The 16,325-nt window shown below is 62.7% G+C and overlaps 1 protein-coding gene across 3 annotated transcripts; it reads right to left on the bottom strand.

The window, feature by feature from the left end:
- Window positions 1-7,213: 7,213 nt before the first annotated feature.
- On the bottom strand, window positions 7,214-16,325 carry ANKRD54 (ankyrin repeat domain 54). Of its 3 annotated transcripts, XM_012720630.1 has the most exons (9): window positions 15,890-16,325; window positions 14,569-14,616; window positions 11,001-11,099; window positions 10,618-10,750; window positions 9,335-9,406; window positions 9,040-9,087; window positions 8,842-8,966; window positions 8,604-8,711; window positions 8,237-8,321 (listed from the first exon to the last, which is right to left on the bottom strand). In XM_012720630.1, the coding sequence occupies exons 1-9, from the start codon at window positions 16,212-16,214 to the stop codon at window positions 8,314-8,316; spliced, it is 966 nt and encodes a 321-aa protein (XP_012576084.1). In that variant the 5' UTR covers window positions 16,215-16,325; the 3' UTR covers window positions 8,237-8,313. The 3 variants fall into 3 exon arrangements, with proteins under 3 accessions (XP_004675726.1, XP_012576085.1, XP_012576084.1); XM_004675669.2 differs by lacking the exon at window positions 10,618-10,750 and having other exon boundaries at window positions 7,214-8,321; XM_012720631.1 differs by lacking the exons at window positions 10,618-10,750; window positions 11,001-11,099 and having other exon boundaries at window positions 7,214-8,321.

Here is a 16,325-nt window from a genome sequence, read left to right as displayed (position 1 = left end):
GAGAGCCCGGATGAGCCCGGCCTGCCCCGGCTCGGGAATAAACGTGCCGCCTGGTCGCGCCTGGGTGTCTCTGTCCTTGCTCTTCGCGGGCCGGAGCCCTGGGCTAGAGGAGGGGGCCGAGGCCCGGAGCGCCCCGAGGAGCCGCGGGGCAGCTGCGGGCCAGCCCCGGGGATGCGGGGCGGTGTAAATGGTGGGCCCCGCCCTGTGCCCCCGCCTGTGCCGCCCCAGGCGGGCCCCAGCCGTCTGGCTGGAGGCGATCCTTGTGCCAGTCTCCAACCCTGTCGGCACCTCCTGGGCTCTGCTGCCTCCACCTTTGCCAAGCCCCTTCTCCGTTCCGGGGCCGGCCCGGGTCACTGCGGGCGGCAGCTCACACAGCCAGGCTTCTTAAGCATTTACTGCCGGCTGCGCGGGGCGCGTCCCCCCGGGGGGCAGCGCAGCTTTGCTGCCACACACAGCCCCTTTTTCCAGGCGCAGACGCCAGAATCAGCAGTTCTGAGACTTGTCTCCCCCTCCCCTTCCTCACGGCTGTGGTTTAGCAAACGTTGGGTTTAAACCCGCTGCTGGAACCGCCTCCACTTCTGGGGTCCCAGAGCTCAGCGCCCCTGGTGCCCGAGGTTTCCCCATGCTTCCTGATTCTGCCCCAGCCTCTGCCCCCGCACCAGACCAGATGCCCCAAGATAATGGAGGCATCACCAGATAGACTCACACGGGGGCTGCGGGCAAAAGGGGTGGGCGCAGCCACTGACCCAGCTGTGGAAACCCAGGCGGACACCCAGGTCACGGAGCAGAAGATCTGAGCAGGTAGCCGACAGGGGAGGCGAGTCTTTCAATGGCCGCAAAGGTGAAAGGTAAAGATATGGAGATGAGGCCTTGTGGGATCTCCTGCCCCTTTCAGATTCTACATAATTCATTCGAAATCTACAGCAAACCTAAGGCTCGGCTCAGCACCCGGTGGGGAGGCTTCCTCCTGCCCACCCTCCTCCCTCCATCCCTCCACCCTCTCTCCCTCCTCTCTCCTCGGGGCAGCAGCCTCCCGCACCTGCCGGGGCTTCTCTGCGTGGACCTCCCTCAGCGGAGGCCGCTCTCCTAAGGCCGGCGCCTGCGACCCCTGCAGGCCTCTCTCTCTGCAGACCTGTCCCTTGGGGCAGCTCTCCCTGCCTGCTTGGGCCTGTGCGAGAGTCCTTTGCTCCTCTGTCCTTTTCCCTAATAAACCTGCCCTTTAAATATACCTAACGTCTCTCTCCTGGAGAAGCTCCCCTGGGGAACTCGCTGCCTTCCGCTGAAAGGGGAGTACTGGGGAAACCTTTCCCAGAGTGAACCCCAGGACCCCAAGCTCCAAATCCACCAGCTCCAAAACCCCAGGCCCTTCCTCGGGATGGCTCTGTTGACGGGCTGCTCCGGGTCTGGCCTCCTGTCAGCCAGCTGGAGGGGCTGCTGGCTGCAGAAACACTAAGGCCCATCCAGCCCCAGCTGGCCTCCAGCAGCCCTGGCTGCCCTGTGCCCCTCCCTCCCTCCCTGCCCCTGCCTACAGCTGGGGTGGTCGATCTGTGGCTGTGGAAACCTACTAATTAGCCAATAAATCAGTCTCGAAGGTTTCAGAGCTGCCCACTTCCTCCCCCCACCCCACGCCAATAATGGTCATTAGCTTCTGGATGAAGACCTGACACCTTTCGGTCCCGTGTGTCCCCGGCACACCACCAGGCTGCTGGGCACCCCACAGGGCCCCTCCCTACCTGGCAGACAGCTGCTGAGTCCTGTCACTGCCTGCCACCTGCCACCAGTCACCTTCATGGGGGCCACGACCCGTCTGGGCAGCAACTGCTCGCTCGAGGGTCCAGCGTAGGGCTGGGGTCACAGGTCCTGTTGCTGGGTCGGGGTGTTTCCCCCGGGTGTGCCCAGGCCACAGCAGCGCGTGTGCGCCCCGGGGAGCAAGGCAGTGGTCCGGCTTCCCTGCACCCGGCGCAGCGTGGCCCCTGTCTCCCAGCGGGGCTCACCCTCCCTGGCTCCCCGGCCTTGCCCCCACACTGGCAGGCAGGGGGAGGAGTCCATTTTCAGAAGCAAACACCGGCTCAGAGGGGAAATTGATGGAGGAAAGAACAGAAAACCCAAGGAGCACCCCGAGACTGACTGGCAAGGAGGTGGGGGTAGAAGGGATTGGCACAGCCATTGACCCAGCTGCAGGAACCAAGATCCTTAGGCGCCAAGGCCTTGGTGACAAAGCACAGACCGGGCAGGTGTCCTGCTGTAGGTGACAGAGCGCAGGCCCGGGGGTAAAGGCTCGATGGAGCCTCCATGGCGTCTCCCCCTCCCTTGCCGAGCTGCTACGGAGCTGTCCAAAATCAGCTCCCAGAGATGAGCCCTCCCTTGCAGAAGCAGGTGGTGAAGCCTCACTGCCCCTCAAAGGGGCAGCTCTTCCGGGCAGCTCTTCTGGCCCACTTGTGTCTAAGCAGTGTCTTATACTTTTCTGTGCCTTTTTAATAAACCTGTTCTTTAAATATAGCTAATGTCTCTGGTGGAAACACTCGAACACTCGCCACATGCCATTGAAAGGGGAACTCAGGGGAAAGAAAGAACCCCAGGCCCTAAATCCACTAACTCAAAAAAAAAAAAAAAATCAAAGTGACTTGACTAGAGCCGGTGGTCAGTTCCCAGCAGAGAGGGGTTCCTAGCTGGGCACAAGGGATGGTTGTTTCAGTAGCCTTTGAGGGCATCTGGCAAGCAGGCAGGGTGGGGGCAGGCCCTGCAGCGCAGAGGGGACCTCTGGGTTAGCTCCTGCGAGGCTGCCCCAGCCACCAGCTCCCATGGAACGGCCTCCACCCAGGATGGAAGTGGCGAACCCCGGGGGGGACAGGATCACCCACAGCAAGTGTCCGAGCCAGAGTGGGGGCCCCGGGAGGGGCGGGATCACCCACAGCAAATACCCCAGCCAGAGTTGGCCTTGCATGAAAGTCCAGCCCCGGGCAGACCCTCCACCATGGCCCGGGTGTCAGCCCAGCTGGCCCGGGGGCAGCTGTCCAGCCCAGACCCCACGGAGCTGTGACACCAAGCTGGGCGTGCAGAGCAGCTGGGTGAAGAGACCACCAGGGAGGCTGAGGGAGAGCTGGGCATTGTCTTTCTCAACTTGGACTTGGCAGGAAGATTGATGGCCGGCGGCTGGGTTGGGCCTGAGCCCTGAGACTCCCGGGCAGTGTGGAGAGCTAATGAAATGCCTGGAAAAGCATAATACTTTGCTTTGGTCGGCCGGGAGTCTGCAGAGGGAGCTGGGGCGGATGAGCCAGCTGCTGCCCCTTAGGGCCCAGGCTAGCACCTGACCCAGCCTCTCTGCAAGGTCTGAGGCTGGTCCTTGGCGGCCTGAGGGCCTGGGGGAGGAGTCTCTGCTGAGGAGGGAGGTTTGAATGGATCTGGAGGCCTCGCACCCCGGCAGGGCCCACCTCTGAGGGCTGCCGCAGCAGCACTCATGCCAGAGCAGCTATGAGGTGAGGGTGCTCCAGTAGGGGAAGCTCGGGAGTTGTGGGGCCCAGAGGAGGGCCCCTAACCAATTTGGGCAGCAGCCATGACTAGTGGGAGTTAATAAGGTGGGCGGGGACGGGCGGAGAGGGGCTGCCCAGAGTGGGGCTCAGTGCAGGGCACCCAGGGCCTGGCACAGGGTGACGAGGCAGCAGGACGCCAAGTGAGAGGTATGTGGGGGGGGGCGGGCAAAGGGGCTTTCAGTCCTGCGGGAAGCCGCGTGTTATCCTGAGGGCGGGCGGTGGGGCTGGGAGGCTTCAGTGGGATGATCTGAGGGGCTGACGCTGCAGGGGCCTCCCTGGGGCTGGAGGGGGAGCAGGTGGAGGCTCACTGAGAAGTGAGAGGTGGGGCCCCTAAGAGGATGGGGCGAAGCGCAAGCCCTGAGGGGCTCAGTCACTGGGGCTTGGCGAAAGTATGGGAGATGGGGGGAGGCCCAGATGACTTGGGCTTTGGGGGTCACAGTGGGGATGGCAGGGCAGGTGTTTTGGGGGGTGGATGTTGGCCTTGGTGTGGAGGCTGCTGGGGGCGTGAATCCGTGGCGCCTGCCTGCCCTGACCTTGGGGCCCTGACCTTGGGGCCGTGTCCCCGAGGTCGCCTGAAAGGGCTGGACTCCTTAGCGCAGGCTTGTCCAGGTTGGCTCCGCGGCCGGTAGAGAGGAGAATGAAAGGAAGGGGCTGGTGAAGAGGAAGGAGGAACTTGAGTGGGCAGAGGCACACCCCACCATAGCCAGGCCGGGTGGGTGCAGCCTCCCTGCCGAGGCTGGCAGGGGCAGCGTCCCTGTCCACTCTGAGGTGTGTACCTGGGGAAATAGTAGCAATTAACCACCGAGGGTGCCTATGAGCGGACACCAGTTCCTTGGCCCTGACACTGGACTCATTTGCGCGCCACCAGCTGGATCTGACGTGGCACGAGGCCAGAGGGTCAGGCTGTGCAAGGGCGAATTGTTTCTGGTCTAAGAGGACAAGGCTCTGATTTATGGAGGCGTCTGCCCGGTGCCGCGTGGTTCCTGTGGGCCAGGCTCTGTGGAGGGGGGCTCGGAGCAGGCGGAAGGGTGGGGAGGGGGCATTAAGGCACAAGGTGCCAGGGGGCGTGCCAGGGTGCTCTGACGGGCGGGACTGGGGAGGGTGCCCACCTGTCAGGTCCACTCAGAGCGGGCCGGGAGGGGCTGCCTGTAGGCTGTGGCGGAGGCCAGCGGGCCAGCGTGGCCAGCCCAGCGGTGTGGGCTCCCACCTGGAGGTGCAGCAGCTGTGACCTTGAACCACATCCTGGGTCGGGCCCTGCCTCCCACATGTGCAGAACTGAGCTGCCCGAGCCGTCCCTGGGGGCAACCTCGGGCTGCCCCCTGCCGCTGCCGGCTCTAGGGAGGGGGCCAGGGCGCGCCCCAGATCCGTCTCCGTGGAAGATCTCACCACCCAGCCGAGGAGGTGCGGCCCCCACCTCTGCCCCATCCTTCTGGGCTCGGGGCAGGCGGGCCACTGGGCTGGCATGGACCAGTCACAGGGAGCAGCACCGGGCGCACGGGTGTCTCGGAAACCCTGGCAGCGGTAAGACCTGGACTGGAACCCCGACTGACCAGCTGACCTACAGCAGGGTACTTTTCTGAGCCCCAGTTTTCTGCATCTATAAAACAGTGGGTGTATTATGTGGCTCCCTGACATTTCAGTGTAAACATGGATCACAGGGCCCGCTGGCATGAAGTAGGAGCTCAGCTAACATCGTGCCTGCATGTGGGGGTCCCCAAGAAGGCTCATTCCTGGCGAGGTGGGAGCAGCATGCCAGCGGGGGAGGCGGTGCCCTTGGCCAGCCCGCGCTTCCCCGGCTGTGAGAGCGCAGCGAGGCGGGTACCTGGCAGGGTGGTGGTGGGAACCTGTGACTCCAAGTCGGCCTGCCGTGGGTAGCTAACGGGTTTTGCCCTTCTCACTGCTGTATGCTCGCTTAGAACATCGCCTGCCGCCTCGTAAGTGCAGTGTGTGCTTCTGCCGCGTGTTTACCCACTAGGTCACGGGACAGCCAGATGGAAGAGATGCCCGGGCAAGATCTGGGGAAAAGGCCCCTCCCCGTGGGGGTTAAAGGCAGCACTGTGCAGCTATCTGCAGCCACTGGCTGGGAGCTGACCCACATGGCGCGGCAGACCTCTCCTGACCCGCCCCCTGCTCCCCTCAGCAGTAGATTTCAGTGGAGCTGTCTATTCTGCTCCCCACTCTTGTCTCTGGTGCATCCTCAACCCCTCGCACCACTGGCCTGTACCCCAGTTCTTGTGTGCATATTTAAAAAAAAAAAAAGATCTGGGGAAAAGGCCTGGAGCTTTCCTGCCCTCTCCAGGGGTCCCACACTCCCCAAATCCAGATGTGCATGTTTCTGCTGCCGCTCAGTCCCTGCCCTGCTCCCCCATGAGGTGCAGCGGCTCCCAGAACCCCAAACAGATGAAGCCCAGTGTGGCAACCTCTGCCCGTTCTCCATCCAGCCCCTGGCCAGTCCAGCCAGCCCAGGCCCCATACGCATCGTCTGACTCACCCCAGTGTCTAGGCTGACTTTATCTGGTTCTTCAGACAGATTTGGGGCTGCAGAAAAAACCCTGGCTGGAAATGGGGCAACGCAGACTGGCAGGGTGCGAGAATTGGTACTGACATCAGAGCCTGGTCACCTGCCACCCCCCTGGCTCGCTGTCTGTGTGGCTAGGGAGCAGTCAGTCACTGCCCTCGCTGGCCCCAAGCCCCAGTCTCGTGGCCACAGGCCCTGCAGTGGTGGACGGGCCCCCGCGGGGGCGGAGGGTGCCCAGGCCGAGGCCGATGGGGGCCAGCCGCTGTGGGGCCATCCTCCAAGCAGGTGCAGGTGCCTCAACTCTCCTATCCTCAGCCCTGCCGGCAGAGTGCCTAACCCTCTGTGCGGAGAGCTACGGGCACTTCTGGAAGAAACACGCACCCCCCCCCAACAGAGCCTCGCAGTTTCAGGGGTTTACACATCCCTGGAGGCCCACTAGGTGAGCCCTTAGGCCTGAGAACGGTGAACCTTGCCTCACCTCTCTCCAGAGTGCTGGGCCTGGCCCTGGGCCCGGGGACACCCGCCCAATCTGAGCTTCACTCCTTCCCACCCTGCTAGTCCCCTGCAGAAGGTCCCTGCCCAGCTCATTCTGGGCCAGAGCACCTGGGGTCAGCTTCGGCCCCAGCAGCGCCCTGGAGGACAGGCCCAGGCAGGCTCACTTGGCGGAAGTGACATGGACAGGGAGCGCCCACAGCCCCTCCCCTCCCTGCCTCTCCCCCTCGCGCCTCGCCTCTCCGCTGCCCCCGGCACAGCATCATTCACCGAGGGGGGCTCCTGCCTCCTCTGCTCCCGGCTCTCAGGCGCTGGGCCACTGCCAGGCCCTTTCCAGGTGCGGGAGGCAGGCCTGGGCCCCAATCTCACATCCACAGAGACTCCTTTTTTCTTTAGGGTCTGGGGACCAGCTGGGTTCCATGGGTTCAATTCAGACCCAGTCAAGCCAGGACTTGGGAGAATAAGCCCCCTTAACGTTGAAAGGAGTCAGGATTCCAACTTGGTGGCAGGGAAAGTGGGGCAGCATTGAGCGGACTGGAACTGATGGCCAGAAAGAAGCGTCTACTCTGTGGACGAAGGCTGCCGGGGGCAGCCAGCGGGGCCTCGGCCGCCACCGGGCCTACAGGGGGATTGTGGCCCCCACTGCTGCCGCGACAAACGTGCAGACACGTAGCAGCTGAAAACAACACACGTTTATTCTCTTACAGTTCAGGTGGTCAGGATTCTAGAATTGGTCTCACTGGGCTAGAGCCAAGGTAATTAGAGTCAAGGTAACTAGCAGGACTACCTCCTTCTGGGAGTTCTGGGGAGACTCCATTGCCTGGCCTTCTGGGGAGACTCCATTGCCTGGCCTTTTCCAGCTTCTGGAGGCCACGTGCCTGCCTTGGCTTGCGACCTTTCCTGCAGCACGTGGTCAGCCCCCTCTGGTCTCCTGCTCTCCTCTCAGGAGGCCCCTGTGGCCTCAGGCCGCCTGGGTTACCAGGAGAGGCTCCTCCTCAGGCCGCCTGGTTACCAGGAGAGGCTCCTCCTCAGAAAGCCTTAATCTAATGGCCTCTGCAGAGCGCCTTTGGCCACACAGGCGACATCACAGGTTCGGGACACGGGACACGGACATCTTGAGGGCCACTCTCCAGCCTGTCACGACTAAGATGCGGAAGTGCTGGGCCTCCTGGCGCTCACAAGTTGGTGTGTCTGCCGGGCTCGGCAGAGTCCTTCCCAGCCTCGTGTTTCTGAGGCTCAGACCCGCGGCCGGCCCCTTCCACCCAGAGCACACCCAGTGTCTCCTTGCGAGTCCGTCCACAGTCTAGGTGTAAAGGCGGGCGAGGGGCAGCCCCCAGGCCAGGCCGCTCTCAGCCACACCCCGCTGCCTGCAACAAGCCAGGAAGGGACACCGAGCAGGGTCTGGGCCGACTGCGGACGCCAAAGAGCAGACAGGACAAGCGAGGCCCGCTGAGCGGCGGCCAGAGCCAAGGTGCAGGGCCGCGGGAGCAGAGGAGAGCTGGGGCTGTGGCCCGGCCCCTGAGCGGACAGATGCCGGGGCTGGGGCAGCTCTGAGGTCAGCGAGAGGTCTCTGCCCTTGGCATCTAGGGCCGAGGGCCTCACCAGGCAAGGGGCTCCATGCCCCAGGCGGCGGGCTTTTTCATTGTAATAAGAGCACCAGGGCAGGGGAGGGCAGCGGCCGGGCAGAGGGCAGGGAGCTGCTCTTGCTACCTCTTCTCCATGTCCTGCATCTGCAAGCTGAGGGAGGTAAAGCTGGCCAGGAGGTCGGTGACCTCATCCACCTGCGGGATAAACCCAACACCTGGTCACCGGGGCCGCGGGTCTCCCGGATGCTGGGCCGTGGGCTTCGCTCCGACCGGCCCAGGGCTCACCCTGACACACGAGGCCCAGACGCCACAGAGGGAAGACACTGGGGAGCTTCAGTGGACGTGGACAGGGGCGCGAGCTCCACAGCGGCCGCGACTCCTCAGCCACGCCTCCGTCCTCTCAGGTCTGGCCACCTCAGAGCGGGGCAGGCGGCTGCGGCCCCACCAGCCCCGGGGCCAAGCTGCAGCCCTGCTCACCTGCTCCCTGGTGCTCGTCATCTGGAGGCGGGTGCAGAGGTCGTCCAGCCGCTCCCGCTGCTCGTGCCGCCCCAGGCGCTCCAGGTACTCCCTCAGCATCTGGATGATCTGAGAGGAAAGGGTAGGCCGTGCTGCAGGCTCTCGCCAGGAGGAAGGGGCACCGGGCAGCGCCCAGCGGGCACAGAGCAAGGGGCAGGCTGGAGGCAGCGAACAGCCACGGCCAAGGCGGCGCACTCACCTGCTTCACCTCCAGCCGCACGGCCTGCAGGCACTGGGAGTGGCCTTCCTGCAGGATGTTCAGCTTCGACTTGGCCAGGTGCAGGGGCGTGCGGCCAGCTCGGTCCAGCGCGTCTACACGGGCCCCTGTGGGGCAGCCAGGTGAGTGCTGGGGTGTGGGGAGCGGGGGAGCGGGGCAGGTGGGGAGGCGAGCACGTACCTCCCCGGAGCAGTGTGGTGATGACAGGCACGTGGTTGGTGCAGGCCGCTGAGGAAGGAGAACAGGTTGCTGAGAGTCCAGGACCGCAGTGGCGTGGCCCTGGTGCCCGCGTCTGCGAGGCCTCCCGAGGGGCATCCCGAGGCAGCCACTGTGCAGGGCTCGGCCGTCAATTCTAACTCCCTGCGGGGACGGCTAGGGAAACCGAGGCCGGGAGGCGGGGCCTGCACCCCGCAGGGGAGGCTCCGGGGGGCCCTTCCACGCTTCAGCAGGGGTCTCGGTGGCGCCAGGCACTCACCCAGGTGCAGGGGGGTGTTTCCCAGCCCGTCCCGCTGGTTGGGGTCGGCCCCATGGTCCAGGAGCAGCTGCACTGCAAACCCGAAAACCCAGAGATGCGGTCAGAGGCTTCGGGGGACCCAGCCTAGCCCCCGCCCCCACCTCACCAGGGGGCACATCCAAAGCCCGGGACACAGAAAGCAAACACGGTTCTCAAGCACTTGTGCGCCCCACGGCTGCGGAGGGTCAGGCTGGGAGGCGTGGAGGGGCTCGGCCTGGACTGCCGGCGCTGCCCCCGGGGTAAGGACCGCCCTCCGGGCAGCAGGGGCTGCGGGGGGGCTCCCGGGGACGGCTGCCGCCACGGGGAACCAGGAAGGGTCCTGAGCGTCTGCGCCCCTCAGGGCGAGCTGTGCTGGGGCCTCAGTTACCCAGGCTGATTCGACGCCCAAACCACGTACAGGGAGTCAGGCCGAGCCCACGCCACATGCAGAAGCTAATTCAAGAGAGAGAGATGGCAGGCCTGGCCGTGAAGCCAAAACAGCCAGGTTTACGGGCTTTATGACCCTGGAGGGGGCAATGATTTCTCTAGATTACAAAAATACTAATCATAGAAGAGACTAGCAAACTTAAGTTTATTAAGATTAAGGACCTGTAGGCCCTCCCTGGCGGCTCAACGGGCCAGGACGCAGCACTGCAAGCCGGCCGCAGCCACTTTAGTGCAAATTCCACCCCCCGCCGCAGAGGTGACCCACAGGGCGCGGCAGACCTCTCCTGTCTCCCCACGGCTCCCCTCAGCAGTGTCCTTCGGCGCTCTGCCTGTTCTGCGCCCCACTCTGTCTCTGGTGAAGCCTCTCACTGCCCCTGTGCCTCTGGCCTGTACCCCAGTTCTGTGTGCATAAATAAATCTTAAAAAAAAAAAGAAGACTAAGAACCTGTGTTCACCAAAAGATACCATTTGGGGAACAAAAAGTCAAGCTCAGAACAGGCAAGCCGCAAGCCACACGCATACACGGTGGCCTATGTTGGACACGTTTCCACTGTAAATTGAACGGCACAAGCATACACCAGAAAATTTCACGATAAAGTTCCATTTGCAAAATTTCCTGCCCATAAAACTCTCTAAGACATGGGGGTCCAGGGGGAGGGGGACTGGCAGATAGGTGAACTGGGGAATATCACAATGAAACGCCACCGGGAACTGCAGGAGCAAAGCACGGACGCGGGGCTGGCTCAGGGCAGAGCCCTGGGGGCGAGAGGAGCGTGCGCGCCCGGCGTGTGCTGGGATTCACCAGCGCCCAAGCCAACCCATGGAGCAGGGGACGAGAAAGAGGAGGCCAGGCGGCTGCTGGGCGCTGGAATATTCTGGACCCTGGTCTCGCAGCGGCCACACCGGCGTCCGCACAGACGGCCTGTCGCGTTAGCTCCCCACCGCAGAGCCCTTCAGGAAGAGAACACGGCTCCTGCTGTCGGGGCTGGCGCCACGGAGCGGGACCCGAGCTCCCTGAAGGACCAGCCCTGAGCACACAATCGGCCTGACTCTCTCCCCAGCTGGACCCCTCTTGCCAGCCTGGCAATGCCAGACCCAAAGATTAAGGGCGAAGCACCGCCTGGCGGGCTTGTCCGATGCCCGCACCCGGCTACCCCCAGCGCCCGCCCGAGAGCCCCCTCCGCCCTCCGCCCCGACTCACCGATCTGGCCGTTGCCGTTGCAGGAGGCGAAGTGGAGGGCCGTGCGGCCCTTGTCGTCCGCCGCGCAGGGGTCAGCGCCGTCTTCCAGCAGCTGCTGCACTGGCACCACCGAGACAGAGGGCGGGGGAGCGGCAGCGTGAGCGCGCTGTCCTGGGGCGGGGTGAGGGGGTGCTGGGGGCTCCCCGGCAAGCGTCAGTGATGCAGAGACTGAGCTCCTCCCGGGTGCCGGCACGGGGGCCACCCGCGGGCACAGCTGAGGGGCATGGACTCGGGGGGCTCAAACTGGGTGTCCAGGGCGAGAATGCCACAGAAGGTTCTTAGCCCTCCGGGTCGGGAATTCGAGAGTCAGCGCCCACCCTCCCACTACTGAGAGCGGACACACTTCACTCCAGACGGACACGAGTGCCCAGCCATCAGGCTCCCCTGACTGTGCTCCCGGGGCAGCCCCTCCAAGTGGGCAGAGCGACACGGACCAAGTCCCAGGCTGAGCTCAGCAACCAAGAGAAGCTGGCACCGCCGGTGGCCCGGTGCAGTGGGGAGAGCTGGGCTGGGCGCACGGATGCAGGCCCAGCTCACCAGCAGATGGGCAGTCCCTGCCCTGCCAGTCTCCTGAGCGCTCTGACACGCATGTGGGCGGGGGCTGCTTCTCGCAAAGGCGGGCCTCCGAGCGGGAAGCGCTGTGGACGGCAGGCGCCAGTCCGCCCAGGACGCGGAAGCGGCTGCCAAACGTCGCTCGGGGCCAGGCCCTCTGAGTCGCGCCACTGCAGGGCTCCAGCCCCCAGACTCTCCCAGCCCCCACCTCAGCTCGCCGCGTGTCCCGTCTGCCTGCCGCTCCGACGCGAACACTCCACGCTACTTCCACAGAACTGCTACTGCGCAGAGCACCGCCAGTGCAGGGGCGGACCGCCGCCATGGCCCCCGCCGCCCTGGCCCCCGCCGCCCCCGCTTCCTGACCATCCCGCAGACCAGAGAGCGCGTACGGAGTGCCTGAGATCTGCTCGCCCAGCTACTGGGAAGCAGAGTGAGAGGGCCGCCCAGTCCTCCTGGCTCCAGAACTTACACCTCTCCCACCCAACACGTGACTTCAGCTTTTCAAGAGGGATGGTTCTGGAAACGCTATTTGTTCTTAGTCCTCTGCCTTGGCGGGGTTTGGCTTCCCCTTGGTAACCGTGGTGTCAGCAGAGTGTCCCGCACGCGGGTCCTCTCAGGGCTCAAGGGCAGTCACGAGGGGCTAAAGCCGAAAGTGCGGCCCGTCCTCTCGGACATCACTTTAGCACATCTATCAGGAGCCATCACAATCCACCTGCCCTTTGGTGTAACAATGCCACGTGTAGGAAATTATTTGGAAAATGGAAAACTAATGTCCAAATCCATGACGGCCTATAACAGGCTCGCTCTGTCCCCTCTAATGGACACACTGAGTACCTCCGTTAAATGGCGGTCAAATTGGGGAACGGACGTAGAAAGTGGAAAGTGATTTTTGCTTTTTACTCTATAAGCTTTTAAACAATCATACAGTGGTGAATTCATTCTATCAATGGGGGAAATGATGTCTCCATTTTGAAACGAACAAATGGTTACAAAGATTACGAAAAACGTCTGATAAATAAAAAAAACGCAGATTGGACGCATAAAGAAAGCCCATAAGGAAAAGTTCTGTGTCTGGGGAAAAGGACTGGAGTAAAAACAGAGAGTAGTTCCTTGTCGTCATGAAAACCGTCTTCCCTTCGTGTTTCTCTAATCCCTAAAATGTTACAGGGATTATAATGTAAAAGATCTTTTTTTTTTTTAAGAGCTTTATGTATGTATGTATACAGGACGGGGGTACAGGCCAGAGGTGCGGGGGGTGAGAGGATGCACCAGAGATGGGGGGAGCAGAACAGGCAGATGGATGAAGCACACTGCCGAGGGGGGTCTGCGACTCCATGTGGATCACCCCAGGGCCGGGGGTCAAGCTCAGGCTGCAGTGGCTGGAGACAGCCTCGGAATGCTGTGCTTTAACGGGCTGGGGCCCTAAACATCTTAAATGATTGTGAATTCATGGAAAAACCACTTCACAAGGCAGGGTATAAATTTTTCGTTCACTTCATCTGCTAAATTTTACAAAACCCAAAACACATGCAGAGAAAGAAAACAAGGTGCCTGTCAGGAAAGAAGGGGAGCGAGGAAGTCAGCCAGAGGCGGTCTCCCCAGGCCTGCAGGGGCCGCTTGGCCGCGGAGAGGGTGTCAGAGGCTAGACCAGCTCTAGGAAAATGACAGCAACGCCACCCGAAAACGGAAGCATGCCTGAGCACCTCATCCAAGGTGAGCCTGACCTTCTGTGGAAGGGGAGCGTACTTTAGTGTCTCCAGGCCCACACACGGGATGTTAACGAAAAAGCGGATTCTTTTTCCTAGAAAAGCAATCGCGGTTGCTGCCCACGTATTCAAGAGACTGAAGCTCATGGAACGAGATCAAAGTGCAGAGGACTGAAAAGCACCCCCCCGCCCAGTCTCCAGGCCGCCCTCCAGGCCGCTCACCTCGCCCCATGGAACGGGACATCAGTTCAAGGCGCGTGCTCGCCGCGCTCTCCCACGGGCGCCTACGATCACGCCGGCACCACACCCACCATGCAAACAGGTGTCCACCTGAGACTGGCACAGCAGGCCCGCGTCTACACCCCGTGGCCTGGGACTGATGTAACTCACACGGCGACAGTGCAGACGCGGGGAAGGGAGAGGGGAGATTACCCTGTGGGGCGGACGCGGCGTACTCCATCAGAGAGCCCGAGTCCCTGCTGCTAGCACCACTGGGTGGGCGCACGGACTCTGAGGACAGCTGACTCAGGGGACAGGGACCAGAACTACAAGCCGAGGAATGCTTGCGGCCGCCAGAAGCTGGGAAAGGCAGAGGGCAGCCTCCAGAGGGGCTGGCCGGGGAAGGAGGGCAGCCTGGTCACACCCCGATTGTAGTCTGCTGAGAGCTGCGTGACTTCGGGCCCGAAACAGGGGACTGTGTGTGCTGTTTCCACACTGGGTTTGTGGTCATTTGCAACGGCCATAGAAAACCAAAACGCCATTGCTATCTGCATCACAGGAAGAATTAAGCCACAGATAAAATGTTTTTTCTTATGACTTGTTGTTCCTGCCAGCCAGCGAATGCTGGAACACGAAAGCAAAAACCAGAGGAGCGCACTCCAGGGCGCACCCAGCTCTTCAGGCGGGGTCTCCACTAAACAAGCTTCAGAAGCACCAGCCAATGTCCACAAGCCTCAGCAAGCGGCTGGAGCGGATGTCTGTGCAAATGGTGGCTCTTCCGGCAGTGAAAGCTGAGTGTTCGCCCCACTGATCAAAGTTCCAGAAAGCTCCTACTCTGCTGAGCTAGGCTGGGTCCCAGGAATATGAAAGCAGGGTGCCCGCAGGGTGCCTAAGAGCTCAGGAAGTTGGGGGTGGCAGGGAGCAGTGGTGCAGGTGAGCTGCTCGGCCAGATGCGCCCTCCTGCCGCCCCGGCTCAGTGCACACAGCCAGCGGGCCCAGGGGTGCCTGCAGCCTGGGCGCAAGCACCTCCCAGGTGCGCTCTGCACACTCACCTGTTTCCACGTCATTGGCGTTGGCCGAGTCCCTCAGCCTCTTCAGAGCTGTGAGGGGAGAGAGGACCAGTTCAAACCCAAACCGAAAACCCCCGAACAACAGACAAGACGAAGGGGAGAGCAGACTGCCTCACGTTACCCGCCCCTCAGCCACGGGAGCTGCTCCTGGGAGCTGCCAGGCCACGGGACACCGCCCTGGGGACGGGGCGGACCCCGAACTGCAGTGCAGCCCCAACTCCCTGAGTCCAGACCTTGACTCTGCCACTCGCTGGGTGGCCTGCGCATGTTGGCTGGCCTGCCTGGTCTTCGGCCTGACCTCTGAAAGAGACAACACTGTCCTGACCGTTCCGAGTTGGGGCAGAGACAGCAAGATAATTTACACGGACACTTTCTGTGTTGGTTACACAGACAAGCTAACATTCTCCTGCAAAACAGGCCACTCTCCAAAGGATACTTAAATCTGGCGATTCCCAAGCAGAACCTTTGTTCTCCCATAATGACACCACCTCTCTCAAGGGCCGGTAGAAAGCAAGGCCTTCCTTATCAGGGAAATGGGCAAAAACGTAACTCCTTACACTTACGCGGCACTTTATGCTTCATGCAGCATTTTCAAAGATTCTAGAAAGGACCTTTAGAGGTCCACTTGCAGGGATTTGGTGGCTGAACCCTCCATAAATCGCCAGACACGTTGGCAGACATAGCAGCAGGTGCCTGGCAGACCCGGGTTCTAGGACCCGCACTGCACTCACGTGCAGCAAGGCCACCTCTCTGGGCCTCAGTGCCCTCGTCAGTGAAATGGGTCTCAGTGCGGTGTAGGGGGTCACACACCACCCAACAACGGCCAGATACTCTCTATTCACCGTTACCGCAATTCCCCCGACACCCCTGTAAAGCCATGGCCGCACCCACTTTACAGATGAGAAAACTGAGGCTGAGTGGTTCAATGGCTTCCCGGAGGCCTAAAGGCGTCCAGGAGGCCGGCGCGGGCGGCGCTTGGGCAGGTGGGCAGGGCCGGCTCCGGCTCTGGCTCCTCTCTCTGACCAGGGCGGACCGTCCACTCCCACTGGTAAACGCCTGCAGTCATGAGGTTTCCACCGGGAATGACCGAGTGTGACGAGCCCTGGGGACCGGCTCTGAGCAGGAAGAACTTTTCCTTCCTTTTCCAATTTCACGGGCCCTGACAGCAGCCGCAGAACACTTAGCAAGCACCAACGGCCCGACGACGTCTCACAAGCCACAGACCGACATTATGCTCAGTGACCGGCACTGCGGCCCCCAGCGCGCCCGGTCCGGAGCGGCTGGCGGGGTCGGGGCTCCTCACCGTGCACCTCCTTGCCGGTGGGCCCGAGCCGGCGGTGGAGCCTGGCGGCGCGCCTCAGCCGGCCGGCGGGCATCTTACAGCGCAGCTGGTCGCGGGGCTCCTCGTCCTGCTGCCACAGGACATGGAGGTAACGCAGCGGGGACTGGGCCCCGCCGGACGCCCGGCCCTGGGGGCCCGCGCCGCCGCCCAGCGCGGATCCGAAGTCGGCGAAGGAGAAGAGGCCCTCGGGGCCTGTCAGCGGCTCCGGCGCCACGGCGCACTCGCCCTCGGAGCTCGAACGGCCCGAGCGCGACTCGTCGTCCGCGCCCCCGGCGGCGGCTGCCATGGCAACGGCTCGGCGCGGGCCTGGCCGCCCAAGCCTCGTTCCCGACAGACCAACGGACCCGCTTCCCTCTTCCCTACGCCTCGCTGTCAGCGGGCGAGCGGGCGGGCCGGA

This window comes from Condylura cristata, unplaced genomic scaffold (genome assembly GCF_000260355.1).
Source record: "Condylura cristata isolate star-nosed mole 26May11 unplaced genomic scaffold, ConCri1.0 scaffold00004, whole genome shotgun sequence".
NCBI classification, from domain to species: Eukaryota; Metazoa; Chordata; class Mammalia; order Eulipotyphla; family Talpidae; genus Condylura; species Condylura cristata.
Note: the sequence above shows the minus strand (reverse complement) of the source record. Positions and strands in the feature narration are given on the sequence as shown.

What these genes read in the sequence shown, in the direction of transcription:
- ANKRD54 (XM_012720630.1), bottom strand. Translation starts at nt 16,214, where the DNA reads ATGGCAGCCGCCGCCGGGGGCGCGGACGACGAGTCGCGCTCGGGCCGT. An exon ending in CGCCAATGACGTGGAAACAG is followed by an intron (nt 11,100 to 14,568) that starts GTGAGTGTGCAG and finishes CGGTGGTGCCAG; the next exon opens with TGCAGCAGCTGCTGGAAGAC. An exon ending in AAACACCCCCCTGCACCTGG is followed by an intron (nt 9,088 to 9,334) that starts GTGAGTGCCTGG and finishes CTCCTTCCTCAG; the next exon opens with CGGCCTGCACCAACCACGTG.